At 41.3% G+C, this 17032-nt stretch overlaps 1 gene segment (V, D, J or C); it reads left to right on the top strand.

Annotated features, from left to right (window-relative positions):
- The first annotated feature begins 1027 nt into the window (after positions 1–1027).
- On the top strand, positions 1028–17032 carry LOC137332562 (Ig heavy chain Mem5-like). The segment is given in 6 exon segments: positions 1028–1113; positions 1203–1580; positions 2030–2347; positions 4982–5053; positions 6476–6784; positions 13629–17032. Coding segments are annotated over 6 exon segments (1137 nt in total).

Genomic DNA, 17032 nt, shown 5'->3' with positions numbered 1-17032 from the left:
GACCCCACCAGAGGGTTTGGAGGAAGACAGAGAGCTCACACCTCACAGCATAGTCCACTCTAAAGACTCATTTTATCTAGGAAACTTAACCCCATGTGTTGCTGCTTGCTTTGATGCAGTTGACGCAGTGGTGATAACAGTGCTTGCGCTTATTAGAAATAAAACATTTACATTTATATAGACATCACTCTTATATGGGTGAACACAGCAGTCATACTGCACAGCAAATGAATGCTCAGTTAAACTGTTTTTTTTGTGGGGTTGATTAAGGGAAGAATGTTAGCCAGGATACCAAAAGGACTCTCTCCACTTTTTCAAATAGTACATGGGGAGATCTTTTACATCCACGTGAACAACAACTTGTGTTTATAGATCACCTACAACATAGTAAAACGTCTCAAGGCACTTCACAGGAGCGTAATCAGCCAAAGATATTGACACCGAGCCAAAGAAGGAGACATAAGGACAGGTGGCCAAATGCTTGGTCAAAAAGGTAGGTTTTAAGGAGCATCTTAAAGGAGGAGAAGAGGTTTAGGGAGGGAACTCTAGAGCTAAGGGCCTAGGCAGCTGAAGGCATGGCTGCCAATGATGGGACAAAGGAAATTAGGGATGCACAAGAGGCCAGAAATGGAGGAACACAGAGTTCTCGGAGAGTTGTATGGCTGGAGGAGGTTAGAGAGATAGGGAGGGGCGATGCCATGAACAGGCAACTGGAACCTCCGTTTAATATCTATTTGACAAACAGCACCTCCAACAATGCAGCTCTCCTTCAGTACTGCACTGAAGTGTTAGCCTAGACTTTTTCTTGGAGTGGGACTTGAACCTACAACCTTCTGAAGCAGAGGTAAGGGTGCTACTGGTTGACAGTTGCATATGATGTGGATTGGAGTTTTGTAGGTCAGAACCACAGAACAGCAGCTCCATCACGACCTGTTCCTTCTTTTGCTCAAAATGCTGATCAGCCAAAAAGGGAACACATGACCCACCCTCCTCTCAACAGCAAAACTTCACATGAACTTCCCAGTACAGCAGTGTCAGACCATCAACAACCGCCCAACCGCCTGAGAATGCAGGGGATGATCAGTGCCTTTATTCTGATTGCCATCCAAATGGGTAAGGAGCCAGTCTCACTGTATTGGTTTTTCTTCACGTTGTCTCTGTCGGAGTTCACCTGAACATTTTCTGTCTCCCTTTCTGTTCAGATTCAGTTTTATGTAACGCTAATCTGAAAATTTCTCAGACAACTGTGATTAGTCGAGAGGGAGAATCTGTGAGCCTGGATTGTCTGACCAGTAGAAATGAAGATGATCGCCATATAACGTGGGGTTATGTACCTCCTGGAAGCACTACAATCAAATGGCTCGTGTCCTGGAGCCCAGGGTCCACATCCTTCACTCGTATGTCAGGGATCGAAACCCGATTTTCTGGAACAAAGAACTGGTCTAATGGGAGAAAATTCGTTTTAGAAATCAACAACTTGACATTGAAGGATTCAAGCAGATATTACTGTCAGAGCGGGGATGTTGTTGAAAACGCCGCTGACTGGTGCGGATGTGCAACTACCCTGACGGTAAAACCAGGTAAGTGCAGATTCATTAGTAGAAAATAGTGACTGATCTCAAATATTTCACACGCTATTTGTAGCGTAACTGTAAACATAACCGGTGTGTTTGCGATTGTGTACAAAAAGCTAAGAGGGAATTAAATTGCTGAGGAGAAATACATACAGATGGAGTGGGACAGAGTCAATGGTATGAACTTGGTTCAGATGGAGTGGGATAGAATCAATGGCATGAATTCGGTACAGATAGAATTATGTTTATAGCTCTTTCAGACAGCTGGTAGAGGCACCGTGGGTTGAATGTCCTCTTTAGTTAGACTTAATTTTAAAGAGGTGCTAAAGAGGGGTTAGAAAATGTAGTGGCAAAATATAACGTAGCTACACTCAAAGAAATAATAAAAGCCCATGTGTCTTTAGTGTCACAATAGAAGGAAATTAAAGCCTTTGTCCTTTGCCTTCTAATCTTAGCCATTTCACTTAGACCTCCTTCAGTTGATCTCCTTTATCCATCGCCTGAGAAAATGTCCCAGCAGACTGGCAGCAAACTTACTTGTGTGGTGAGGGGTTTCTACCCAAAGCGTATTTCTGTGTCTTGGTACATTGGCAGCACCCAGGTGTCTTCAGGGATTACAAACTCAGGGACGCTGATGGAATCGGATGACAATTACACCATTATCAGTGAGCTTGCAGTGACAACATCTCAGTGGGTCAGTGGGTTTCGTTACGCTTGTGTTGTTTCACATGAAGTCCTGCCTTCTCCCATCAGAAGAGAGATCAGCAAAGATGGTGAGTTAATTAAAGAGATTTATTTCAGATCCCTTACTCGCTCATATTCATAACTGGCCTTTAAATAAGTCTAACTGATTTACCATAACAAGGAACAGGCTGTGAACTCAGCACTCATGATGCTTTTAGTTTGTCAATGTACGCATTATTGGTTCAGAGTTGTTACATGTTTATCAATGTAATAAAAATAAAGTGTTCAAAGCACAGGACTAATCTGAGAGAGATAGAGCTTCAACAGCTTGTCAAAAGACCACCATTTTTTTAGGAACAAGAAAAGACCAATAGCCTAACAAGTATGTCCCTTTTTTGAAAAAGAAACCACACCCACGAACCATCTCACCATAAAACGCAATTCCTTTGTGTTCCAGAAATGCATTTAAATTTCTAATTAAACCCATTTATATTGTTTGTTTTAATGACCTTCCTTAGTAATTACTGAATTTACAATCCATTATCCTTTTGGGTGAAAAGGTTTTGCCTGACTTCCCTATTTACTCCTAACTTCCTGATTTTTGACTTATGTCTACTGGTATATCAGTGGACAGTTTGCTTAGATCAGCTTTGTCAATACCCTTCATAACTTCCTTAACCTTGTATCTGAAGTCATCTTTATTGCTGACACCACTGTACCTTCTCAAGAGCCAAATTGTGCATCATGCTCCAGACTGGATCTAACCAATGCCTTATTCAGCAATAATACCTCTTTTGATCTATACTCTATTTGCCTTTCTTTGCTGCAGCTAAGCACTGTGACACAATCCCGAGATCCATTCCCGATCAACACACTGCACATATGTTCCATGTAGCACATAGTCCCTATTTTGGTCTCTCCTTCCCATTCTAATTACTTTACTCTTATCAATTGTAAACAATTTTACAACACCAAGTTATAGTCCAGCAATTTTATTTGAAATTCACAAGCTTTCGGAGGCTTCCTCCTTCCTCAGGTGAATGTGGATTTTACTCTTATCCACCTTGAATGTGGATTTTACTCTTATCCACCTTTACTCTTATCCACCTTGAACTACATCTTCCACCTATTACCTCAGTAAACTAGAAGATCCATATCTGGGTTATAGTTCAAGTTTCTGATAAAATTCATTTGCATAATCTCAAAAGTAAAATCTCCCATGAACCAGCGCAATTGGGCAGCGTAATAGAATGTAATCATTTTTTTCTTTCCAATAAAGAGTATTCCTTGAAGTATTTAAGAGTGGTAACCTGGTGCAGTTTTATTAATACAGCTGAAAATGGGTTTATCACTAAAAATAAACATTTTTAATAAAGGTATCCAGCCTGCCACCTGTGAGTAACCTGATTTAAAATCACTGAAAATGATTTTTAAAAATAATTACTGAACAATTTAATAGTTTTATTGGTGTTCACTAGTCAGTTTCTTAGTAAATTAAATATTTTTTGATATGAAAAAACTTTTAAAACATGCTTACTAGTGCCTGTGCGCCTAAGAAAATGAGCACAATTTGAAGAGCTTCCCGAACCAGTGCAGTCGGCGGAATCTCGCAATTTTGACATGGAGGCGTGGCCAGTTTTGTGGGTGGGGCCTGATCTGGGTGAATTGAATCTTGAACCAGTGCAAAAGATCATGGAAAACAAGAATGTAAGTGGTTTTGGGCATAACTCACTTACGTTTAAAATCGGCCGATCTTTTGTGCTGGTTCAGCTGATCCCGCCCGGATGCCATTGATGTTACTATCATAAACAAGCGAAAACTCTACCCCGAGCTTTCCACCAATACAGCTGTGCTGACCAGAAACTGAGGGTCAATTGGCCTGTTGTTTCAAACTTGTAACGTCCATCCCAAACTATGCAGCACAGCTATTTCCAAGTGTTGTTTAACTATTTCTGACACCTGAAAAACTTGTTCCCATAAATACAGTTTTGGTTCTTTGTGCGAACCATTTTAAAAAGTGGAAAATACATCCAGAGACTTGCCCCATCCATGGCAGCTCAAAAAATGATTTATTAACTCACATAATCCACTTGCACCATAACTATAATGCAATATGTTACTAACTTATAACAATGTTTAAAATTATGAAAGGTTTGAACAAATTGGATCCAAGTAAGCTTTTCTGCTGTGCACAGAATTTAAGGAAATGCAGCAGGAACTTTCGTACTTAGAGAGGTAAGTATGTGGAATTGATTATAGGCACATTAATGGGTTTCAAGAAGAAATGAGACAGGTTCTTGTCAACAAATGGGATTCAGGGTTATTAGAAATGCAGCGAGGGAATACTGTGGATAGGTGAGTTAGATGGACCGAACTGCCTGAAACTCTTCCTATGTAACTATGACATAGAAGCTATCTAAGAAATATTGTTTTAATATATGAATAGTTATCAAAACAAATAAGATTTATTCTTTTAAGAAGATTTCACTAGATATTCTGCTCGTTGCTGTTTGTGGGACTTCAATGTGTGCAAATTAGATCCAGATTTGCTAGTAAACAACAGTGGCTACACTTCAAAAGTAATTCATTGGTTGTGAAGTACTTTGGGATGCCCTAAAGATGTGATGTATAAATGCAAGTTCTTTCTTCACCCTTATCTAAGTTCAAACACCTCATCATCTGTACAACACCATTCTGCACAATAATCGTCTCCATTCATTTAGGCCCGATTCCACCATTGATCTATGTTTCGCCAACAACCTCTGAAGAGATTGATGTGAAGAAGACAGCAACAGGTTTGTGTCTGGCTGTTGGATTTTATCCTGAAAGCACTTCCTTTAGGCGGCTTGTTAATAACAATCAGTCAGCCTCTAGTACGCAAACACTTCCATCAGTTTTAAATACAAATGGGAGCTATAGTTCCAGAAGTGAGTTAACAGTTGCTGTAGAGGATTGGGACATGGGCTCTGTGTGTTCTTGTGAGATTCAACATGTGTTGTTGTCATCTTCTGTGAGGCACAGTTTGAGGAAAAGAAATGATAAGAACACTGCAGTGTCCTGCAACATCACCGGCTCTGCAAGTTTTAGTTTCTGTGTCAATCGGATGTAGCAAAGCTTGTCTTTAACTATATACTGCATATATCCTAATTAAAATTGAATGTCCTAAAATTATGCACAAAGTCTTATTTTGATATTGGCAAAGCTTCATCCAAGGACTTCCGTTTCCTCTTTCCTGCCAAACACTTCTTTTCCCCTCAACACGTCCTCACTCTCTAAAAAGCCCAAGTCTTGTCAAGACTGGAATATCTGAGGAGACTCTGAGCACCTCTCTTGAACTCCTAGACAAGATATGAGAAAAAGCTAATGAGCAATCCTCTCACCTCTTTCTCCTGTTGTCGTCCTCACCTTCTTGTCCATGTGGGGCATATATTCCTCTCTTTGCTAATGTTAGTGAAGAAGTAGAGGTAAATAAATGGTGTGAGCAATATGGATACAAATTGCTAATGGCTATTTTTCTGTTTTCTGAGAAGTTATCTTTATTAACAACAAAGTTAATAAAAAGTCTTAGGCCTTTTATTTAGTTATCCAGTTGCCTTCAACTAGTGGCCTTGGTCATAGGCCTTTATAAAAGGTTGATGATTCCTATTGTTTTACAAAATGCAGTAGCATTCCTACGAAATAGATTTCTATCAGATATAATTGTTAACAAAGTTAGGAAGCTTTTGGAGGATTATTTGTTGTTGTACATAGTTGTTGTGACTGATTATTGGTCAGTTAAGTGTTGATAATAGAGGAAGGTATTCTGTACTGATCACTGGATGAAGTGCTGTACGGATCATAGCAATGTCATCCACGAATACACTGATTTCAAGTAAGGTAGATTTTAATATTAGATCGACGTCTTGAAGCCATGCCTGTGTCTGCTACCTTGTGCTGTAACAGTTTATGAACCATTGAGTGTTTCACCTGCTGTTAGAGTAATCAGGTTGTACCAGAATGAGCCCTAATGTTAACCATTTACCATATTCTGTGTCTAGAGGTCTGAATGCCATTCATTCTGCTTTGTTACAGAATTATTGATGCTGTTTTACCAGGATACTCACTGCTCTCTGCATTCAGTTAACGTGCTGTAAATACATTTGCTGTAATGCATGTGAAGAAGCTGTAAATATTTGTTTGGGTTCTTATCTAATTATATGTTCCTGTTTGTGCTGTAGATGGTTCCATTCAGGAGCCTGTGATCCATCTGATCTCTCCTCCACTTGACGCTGACCCTGCAGGGCAAACTGTTACAATGACTTGTTTGGTGTCAGACTTTTACCCCGTTAATATTTCCGTGACCTGGAGAGATGAGAATGGTACAGTGGATACGGGAGTGACACAGTTTGCAGTGGCTTTGGGCAGTAACGGCACCTACCGGACTGTGAGCCAACTCACCGTGCCGACAGCAGAATGGGAGAGTGGCCGCACTTACTGGTGTGAGGTGAAACACGTGTCCATGGGACAGCTGGCACGGAAAGCTGTTGGTAAGGCTCTGAGTGAGGTCTACAAAAATAGTAAGGTGTTAGATTGGGTCAGACCAAGAGAGATTACAAGAAGGTCCAAAACTGGTTTGCGGTGCATGTGAACGCATAAAGCATGGTAAACAAGGTTGGTGAACTGCAGGCACAAATAGCCAAATGGGAATACGATGTTGTGGCAATAACGGAGACCTGGCTCAAAAAAGGGCAGAATTGGGTACTAAATATTCCTGGATACAAGATGTTCAGGAAAGATAGGGAAGGAAAGATAGGAAGGGGTTGGCAGTATTGATTAAGGAGAATATTGCCGTGCTGGAGAGAGAACATGTCCTGGAGGGGTCAAGGACAGAATCTATTTGGCGAGAGTTAAGGAACAATAGAGGTGCTATTACACTACTGGGTGTATTCTATAGACCACCAACTAGTGGGAAGGATATAGAGGAGCAGATTTGCAGGGAAATTACAGAGAGGTGCAAAAGCCATAGAGTAGTGATAACAGGTGATTTCAACTATCCTAATATAGACTGGGTTAGTAATAATATAAGGGGTAAAGAGGGGGAGGAATTTTTGAAATGTGTTAAGGATAACTTTCTCAACCAGTAAGTTCCGGCCCAACAAGGAAAGAGGCATTGTTGGACTTGGTTCTAGGAAATGAGGTGGGCCAAGTGGAACAAGAGTCAAGCATTTAGAGAGCAGCAATGATAGTATTATAAGGTTTAGACTAGCTATGGAAAAGGACTCTGTCCATTCTAAAATAAAAATACTCAATTTTGCACGAAAAGGCTGAAGCATTTGCAGCCATCTTCAGCCAGAAGTGCCGAGTGGATGATCCATCTTGGCCTCCTCCCGATATCCCCACCATCACAGAAGCCAGTCTTCAGCCAATTCGATTCACTCCACGTGTTATCAAGAAACGGCTGAGTGCACTGGATACAGCAAAGGCTATGGGCCCTGACAACATCCCAGCTGTAGTGCTGAAGACTTGTGCTCCAGAACTAGCTGCGCCTCTAGCCAAGCTGTTCAAGTACAGCTACAACACTGGCATCTACCCGACAATGTGGAAAATTGCCCAGTTATGTCCTGTCCACAAAAAGCAGGACAAATCCAATCCGGCCAATTACCACCCCATCAGTCTACTCTCAATCATCAGCAAAGTGATGGAAGGTGTCGTCGACAGTGCTATCAAGTGGCACTTCCTCACCAATAACCTGCTTACCGATGCTCAGTTTGGGTTCCGCCAGGACCACTCGGCTCCAGACCTCATTACAACCTTAGTCCAAACATGGGCAAAAGAGCTGAATTCCAGAGGTGAGGTGAGAGTGACTGCCCTTGACATCAAGGCAGCATTTGACCGAGTGTGGCATCAAGGAGCCCTAGTAAAATTGAGGTCAATGGGAGTCAGGGGGAAATCTCTCCAGTGGCTGGAGTCAAACCAAGCACAAAGGAAGATGGTAGTGGTTGTTGGAGGGCAATCATCTCAGCCCAAGGACATTGCTGCAGGAGTTCCTCAGGGCAGTGTCCGAGGAACTGCTTCATCAATGACCTTCCCTCCATCATAAGGTCAGAAAAGTGGATGTTCGCTGATGATTGCACAGTGTTCAGTTCCATTCGCAACCCCTCAGAAAATGAAGCAGTCCGAGCCCACATGCAGCAAGACCTGGACAACATCCAGGCTCGGGCTGATAAGTGGCAAGTTAAATTTGCTCCAGACAAGTGCCAGGCAATAACCATCTCCAACAATTGACATTCAACGGCATTACCATCACCGAATCCCCCACCATCAACATCCCGGGGGTCACCATTGACCAGAAACTTAACTGGACCAGCCACATAAATACTGTGGCTACAAGACCAGGTCAGAGGCTGGGTATTCTGCAGCGACTGACTCAACTCCTGACTCCCCAAAGCCTTTCCACTATCTACAAGGCACAAGTCAGGAGTGTGATGGAATACTCTCCACTTGCCTGGATGAGTGCAGCTCCAACAACACTCAAGAAGCTCAACACCACCCAGGACAAAGCAGCCCACTTGATTGGCACCCCATCCACCACCCTAAACATTCACTCCCTTCACCACCAGAGCACTGTGGCTGCAGTGTGTACCATCCACAGGATGCACTGCAGCAACTTGCTAAGGCTTCTTCGACAGCACCTCCCAAACCCGCGACCTCTGCCACCTAAAAGGACAAGAGCAGCAGGCACATGGGAACAACACCACCTGCACGTTCCCCTCCAAGTCATACACCATCCCTACTTGGAAATATATCGCCGTTCCTTCATCGTCGCTGGGTCAAAATCCTGGAACTCCCTACCTAACAGCATTATGGGAGAACCTTCACCACACGGACTGCAGCGGTTCAAGAAGGCGGCTCACCACCACCTTGTCAAGGGCAATTAGGGATGGGCAATAAATGCTGGCCTTGCCAGTGACGCCCACATCTCATGAACGAATTTTTAAAAAAATTTGAGAAGGGTCAATTTCAGTGGGATGAGAACAGATCTGGCCCGGGTAAATTGGAATCATAGATTGGCAGGCAAAACTGTAATTGAACAATGGGCGGCCTTTAAAGAGGAGATGATTCAGGTACAGACAAAGTACATTCCAACGAGGGAGAAAGGTAGGGCAACTAAAGGCAGAGCTCCCTGGATGACAAAGGAGATAGAGAATCAGATGAAGCGGAAAAAAGCGGCATGTGACAGGTGTCAGGTTGATAACACAAGTGAGAACCAGGCAGAATATAGAAAGTTCAGAGGGGAAGTGAAAAAGGAAATAAGAGGGGCAAAGAGAGAGTATGAGTGTAGACTGGTGATCAACATAAAAGGGATTCCAAATGTCTTCTACAGACATGTTAACAGTAAACAGGTAGTAAGAGGAGGGTTGGGGCCGATTAGTGACCATAAAGGAGATCTACTCATGGAGGCAGTGGGCAGGGCTGAGGTATTAAATGAGTACTTTGCATCGGTCTTTACCAAGAAAGATGCTGCTGCCAGAGTCTCGGTAAAGGAAGGTATAGTTAAGATACTGGATGGGCTAAAAATTGAGAAAGAAGAGGTACTGGAAAGGTTAGCTGTACTTAAAATAGATAATGGGAAAGCCAGCACAGATTTGTTAAAGGCAAATCGTGTTTAACCAACTTGATAAGAGTTTTTTGATGAGGTAACAGAGAGGGTAGATGAGGGCAATGTAGTTGATGTGGTGTATATGGATTTTCCAAAAGCATTTGATAAAGTGCCACGTGATAGGCTTGCTATTAAGATTGCGGCCCATGGAATAAAGGGGGCAATAGCAACATGCATGCAGAATTGGCTAAATGACAGGAAACAGAGAGTAGTGGTGAATGGTTGTTTCTCGGACTGGAGGGAGGTGTGCAGTGGTGTTCCCCAGGGGTTGGTGCTGGGACCACTGCTTTTCTTGATATATATTAATGACTTGGACTTGTGAGTACAGTGCACAATTTCAAAATTTGCAGATGACACAAAACTTGGAAGGGTAGTGAACAGTGAGGAGGATAGCGACAGTCTTCAAAAGGATGCAGACTCTCTGGTGGCATGGGCGGACACATGGCAGATGAAATTTAACGCGGAAAAATGCGAGGTGATGCATTCCAGTAGGAAAAATGAGGAGAGGCAATATAAACTAGAGTGCACAATTGTAAAAGGGGTGGAGGAACTGAGTGATTTGGGGGTGTATGTGCATAAATCTTTGAAGGTGGCAGGGCAGGTTGAGAAAGCGGTTAAAAAAGCATTTGGGCTCCTGGGCTTTATAAATAGAGGCAGAGAGTAGAAAAGCAAGGAAGTCATGATGAACCATTATAAAAAACAAGTTCAGCCACAACTGGAGTATTGTGTCCAGTTCTGGGCACCGCACTTTAGGAAGGATGTGAATGCCTTAGAGAGGATGCAGAGGAGATTTACTAGAATGATTCAAGGGATGAGGGACTTAAATTACGTGGATAGGCTGGAGAAGCTGGGGTTGTTCTCCTTGGATCAGAGACGGTTGCGAGGAGATTTGATAGATGTGTTCAAAATCATGAAGGGTCTAGACAGAGTGGATAGAGAGAAACTGTCCCCATTGGCGGAAAGGTCAAGAACCAGAGGGCATAGATTTAAGGTGATTGGCAAAAGAAGCAAAGGTGATATGAGGAAAAACTTTTTTACACAGCGAGTGGTAAGGATCTGGAATGCACTGTCCGAGAAGTGGTGGAATCAGATTCAATCATGGCCTTCAAATGGGAACTGGATAAGTACTTGAAACTAAAAAATGTGCATGGCTACAGGGATAGGGCAGGGCAGTGGCACTAGCTGGATTGCTCATGCATAGAGCTGGCGCGGACTCAATGGGCCGAACGGCCTCCTTCCGTGCTGTAACCTCCTATGATACATCATTGTGTGTGTCGCCTGGCTGGCCTCCCACATTATATCCACTGTAAACTTAAGCTCATCCAAAACCGTATCCTAATTTGCACCAAGTCCCGTTCACCCATCACCCCTGTGCTCGTTGACCTACGTTGGCTCCCGCTCCGGCAATGCCTTGATTTTAGAATTCTCTTCCTTGTTTTCAAATCCCTCCATGGCTCGCCCCTCCCTATCTCTGTAACCTCCTACAATCCTCAGCGATCTCTGCGTTCCTCCAATTCTGGCCTCTTGTACATCCCAGATTTTCATCGCTCCACCATTGGTAGTTGTGCCTTCAGCTCTAAGCTCAGGAATTCCCTCCCTAAATCTCTCCGCCTCCCTACCCCTCTCTCCTTAAAACCTACCGCTTTAATCAAGCTTGTCCTAATACCCCCTTATGTGGTTTGGTGTCAAATTTTGTATGATAAAGCTATGTGAAGTGCCTGGAGACATTTTACTACGTTAAAGGCGCTATATAAATGTAAGTTTTGTGTGTGTTAAGGGATAGGAGTCAACTGCAGTTAATGGGTAACCTTGACTCCTTGAGAATATCCTAGGAAACAATCCTCCTATCTGCAGAGACCTGTGCTTTAAGGGAAGGGCACTTTCACACCTGTACAGATTATGCAACTCATTAGCTGCTGATCAGATATGAAGATGACTGTTAGTTTCATACAGAAACTGACTGGTTTACACTAGGTGAGATTATTAAATTAGTGAAGATCAAATCTAAGCAGAGGAAAGTCAGTTTGATTGAGAAGTGCTACTCCACCTAAAATTTTGCTGCTTATTTCCAAATCAGGAAATTATTTGATACCCATCACACCTCTGTGTCCTGTTTCAATAGAGATCTATTGTCTCCTTTAGTTGGATTTGAAGCTCAGAAGTCCGGCGGAGCCCTGGGGATGATGGTTCTATTGTGGATTATTGCTGTTGTGGGAAGCCTGATTTTAATTATTGGTATCGCTATTCTCGTCTACAAGAAAACCACTTCTTCCTCCCGCACCCAGAACGGTAAGCTTAGCTTCACCGCTCCACATGTTCAGTTGAAATGTTGCCACTGAAACCATTGTTTGGAAATGTAACTGTGAAGAGAAAGTTACATCAATGCACATTTGTAAATTATCGTAACAACATCCACTGAATAAGACAGGACAAACAATGATACGCAGTGTATGTTTCTGTTTCTTGATGCAGTAAATTTGAGGGAGACTCTGAACCTGGCCACAAGAATGGAATCCACCTACGAAAACGTCCATTACAAAGCACAAGGATAAGAATGGATTGGATCGCCCGTATTACTCCGAGAGGTGTGTCTGTGCCACACATTGTAGGAAGTCATTTAGAACGTGATCGTTGTAGTTACAATGATTTACATTTCACACATCAGTCTTGCACATGTAGAGCGGTGAAGCTAAGCTTACCGTTCTGGGTGCGGGAGGAAGAAGTGGTTTTCTTGTAGACGAGAATAGCGATACCAATAATTAAAATCAGGCTTTTTGTCAGTGGATTCTTGTCAGTGGGGGTTGCTCCGCACAGTTACACCACTTAATTCAAAGTCACTTGTTTCAGTATCTGATCTTCAGTATCTGATCATTCATGTTTTAACAATAATTTCCCACTTTTCTGTATTATTTGTATTAACTTAATCTACTAGATAATTCAAATTTTCTTGCAAAAACCAGCTATGAATTATTAATAGACTATAGAAGTTATTTAAATGTTTTCTATTCTGTGAGAAAACCAGCCTGTTACTCTGACATATTGAATGCTGCTGTTCTGTTTATTTCAGTATGGCCTGGTTCTGAATGCAGTTTCCTGCTTGTGACTACCTTCCTGCTCGAGGATGGTAGGGTCATTTAGCCAGTGTGTGACAGTGGTGCATTTTGTGGAACTTTGACCTTTTCCCCCCAGTCTCTTTTAAATTAGAAATCACTGTTGGCAGCACTAGCCCTTCAACACTTAACGTGTTCCTGTAACATTGCTCTGTCCTTTATTTTAACTTTAACACAGGGGTTGCATCATTTATTTTAAATGAATTAACTTCTCCACTAAAATAGGAGGCAGAGGAATATTGTACGAATTTGCTAGTGTACACTTTTCTAGGCTGTAGTATTTTAAATAATTTGGTTCCGTTATAGTAATGGCTGCAATAAATATAATTTGGCATCATTATATTTTTCAACCATTGTGAAAAAGATATGTGACGTTGGATAAAAACCAAAAGCTGGAAACGCAGAGTAGGTCAGTCAGAGAATGTAGACCAGTCTGAGAATGTAGATGAGAAGACAAGTTAATGTTTCAGGTGTATCAGCTACCTGGGAACTCTGAACCTACCTGTCTTTTCTCTTTACTGTATCTGATCTATGTGTTTCCAGCATTTGCAGATTTTTAATAATTTCTGTTGCGATTATTGTTGCCTGAGTTTACATCTAAAGATCTTTCTTTTATTTCAGTGAAACTCATTTGAGGGAACAGTGAAGGATGGAGAGACTTTGCCTGCAATCACATTTCGCACATACACTGTGTTTACCTGTCACAGTTCATTGGGAACTGCAGAAATGTTTGCTAATTTCTGATCATCAGTTGTTATAGGTCATTTACTCAACAGTACTGTGAAGGATATATACAGGCATTAATAGGCTAACACCCTGTGCTTGATTAAATTTGGATTTCTTTGAATCTTATATTATGTTAAAACAGAATCAGCAAATGGCCTGTTTCTGTGCTGTGAATTTTATGTAGAATCCTTGTCCCCTACCTCCATCCAGTGCCCTAATCAGCCAGCTCATTGTAATTATGAATCAAAGGCTGTTTGCCTTGTTCCCTGTGAATCCTTTGTTTGTTTTAGTTTTTCATTGTCTGCTTCTGCACAATTATTGTATAATAAAGAGATGGTTGGTGAATTGCTGAAAACTACAGGGAATGGTGAATCGAAACAGAGCTCTTGTTGCTAGAGTTTGATTTTGCACATACGGCAAGTAAAAATCTAAAGCATTCATTATGGGCTGTGGGATATTATTTCCAACAGATAGCTAGGCCTGGTAACTGATCGGGAGTACCTGGTGATATACAGCCTCTCATTATTGGAAACAGTCAGACCCTAGTGTGCCTGTTAGCGCACAATGCCGTCTGCGTTTGAGGGTTAATGAATATTGTCCCACTGCTTCCTGGTACCTGTTCCGTTCGAAGTACAGCATCTTTTTATATGAGTAGTGACTATTGATTAGTGAATATAGGATTAGTTTTCTAATATCAATGCGTACTTGTACAGGAGCCGTTTGGTATAGGAGACCAAGGCTAGTAGCTGGACTTTATCCAGTAATCAGTTTACTTTGAGTGTTTTGGAGATGAATGATGCACTGAGCATTGGCTATTTACTGACTCCATGCCCCTGGTTTGAAAAAAAAAGTACTTTTCTGTGATTGGGATTGTTGGGACTAGGCTCTTTTCCCAATGATGCTGAACAATGTCTTTAGTGTTTCAGTGGGAAATACAAAGCCACATTCTCCAGGCCTGACAACCTCATTCATTTAGTGTTGTTTAATGTGCGTGATAGAAGGGAGAGAACTAAATCTCCTCAACCTCTTCCACCCAAATGAATGGTTAAAATCAGTAAATGGGTTAATGAAACTCCGAGTGTCGGAAACTCTGCCTGAAACCATGGTCCCCTCATTGAAACAGAACCTGTAGTCATGGCTAATAGAAAGCAATTCAACGCACCCACAGCTGTTTTGTGTTTAAAGAGAGTTTCAATGAAATGTAATGGGAAAGGTAAACAACGTGAGATCATTAAACCCAAATTAGAGCGGATCAATGATTAAATCCAAACTAATCAGTAATCAAACCCATATTACACAGGATCAATAACTAATGAGGATCAGTACTTAAATCCAAATTAAAGATCAATAATTAAACGAGACGATTAATAATTAAAGCAAAATTTTAAAAGATTAATACGCAGCTCAGAGCCTTTTATCAATTATTAGACAGCCTGAAAATTAATTTAATTTACAAACCAAAACTGAATCGCTATTGAAGGCTTTATTTTTGCATTTAGTAGTTATCCAAACTTGATGTTAGTCTCATTTTGATAACATGCCTTTTATAGCTTCGTCTGTACAGTTGCTGTCCTGCAACACTCCATATTTTTATATCTGAATTATTTAAATAAAGTGGAATCGCTCAAAGGTGTGGACTTGATTTTGAAAACATCAATACTGAACGAAAAAACATGAACTAATTTACAAGACCGTGAGCAACTTTTTGGAATCATACAAGTAGAGCACAGCAGTCCTCAGAACATCTGGCTCTAACTAATGTTTTAAACAAAGTGGCCTAGGTTAGAATGACCAAATGTTGGGACTAAAGCATAAACACACTCCATAGGTGGCACTAAAATACAGCTGACTTATAGGCTCATGGATACCTTAGATTTCAGTCAGCAATGGTAAATTAACTTTCCAACATTGGATTAAGGAAGAATCCAGACAATGTGGATGAATGATTTTGCTAAACATAGTGATGTTGCAGAGAGGAACTGCAATCTTGATGCTGTGGTATAGGGATGTGAAGGAGTTGTAAAAAATAAACAAAGCATGGGGGATTAGGATGAAACAGTGCAACCTGATGTTTTTACAAACAGAGTTAGCAAAGCTCAGTGATAAAGAATGACTGTTTTAGGAGTGAGGCATGGGTGATTTTGCAATATTCAATTTACAGGATTCATTATCTGATGAATGACTAACAATTAAATGGTGGGAAATTGTAAGAATATTGCACCTCGAGAGCTGGTGATGGTGGAGAGTGAATTTGAAAAACAGATTTGGAGAAGGGGAAGATCTGAAATATTTAATGGGCATTCACATTTTGGAAAGATGGATGGAGGGCAAGTATATATGTGTCAGAGATATAGAATGATGCATTTATGAGACTCAATGGCTTGTATGTGATTTTGGAATAGCTAAAGGAGACTTTTAAAGGTATGAGGACGTTGAAAGGACATATAGCATTTAATGGATGTTGGGTCATTTATGAGATTTCATCTTTTTGAGATGCAACAATTAGGAAAGAGACTGAATGAAGAAAGGGCATTTACAAGGCTCTGAGTTGATTGGCAGATGAAGGACATGGTGAAAGAATTGCATTTATATAGCATCTTTCACATCCTCAAGACATCCCAAAGTGATTCACTGCCAATGAAGTACTTTTGAAGTGTAGTTGTTGTAATGTAAGGAAATGAGGCAGCCAATTTGCTATAGCAAGAGCTCACAAACAGCAATAAATGTGTTTTAGTAATATTGGTTGAGGGATAAATGTTGACTAGGACACCAGGAGCACTCCCCTGCTCCTCTTCAAATAGTACCATGGGATCTTTTACATCCACCTGGAAGGGCAGACAGGCCTTGGGTTTAACATCTCATCTAAAAGATGGCATCTTCAGTAAGTGCAGCATTCTCTTTGTACTGCACTGAACTGTCAGCTAATATGTGCTCAAATTCTGGAGTGGGACTTGAATCCATGCCCCTCTAATTGAGAGGAAAGAGTGCTACCACTGAGCCAAGGCTGACACTTGGTGACTGGCAAATGATAATAAACAAGCATAACTGGCTGAAAATGGACAATTTGATTGATGCAGAATAGTGGGTTTATCAGATTTGTTGATGGGGCATAAATATAAAATTATGAAAGTTAAATATGACTGATACAGAACTAAAGGGCTAAGGATTTTTAAAGCTCAATGATAGAGGACGTACAAATCTTTAGTATTATCCCACCTTTAAGTTAACCCTCTTTTTAATGTTTGGTTTGTGATATCTCCAATATGTAGTTACAAATAAATAAAAGTGATTCTACCATC

This window comes from Heptranchias perlo, chromosome 14, assembly GCF_035084215.1.
Source record: "Heptranchias perlo isolate sHepPer1 chromosome 14, sHepPer1.hap1, whole genome shotgun sequence".
Classification (NCBI taxonomy): Eukaryota; Metazoa; Chordata; class Chondrichthyes; order Hexanchiformes; family Hexanchidae; genus Heptranchias; species Heptranchias perlo.
The sequence above is the reverse complement of the archived record's forward strand: the minus strand, read 5'-3'. Positions and strand labels throughout refer to the sequence as shown.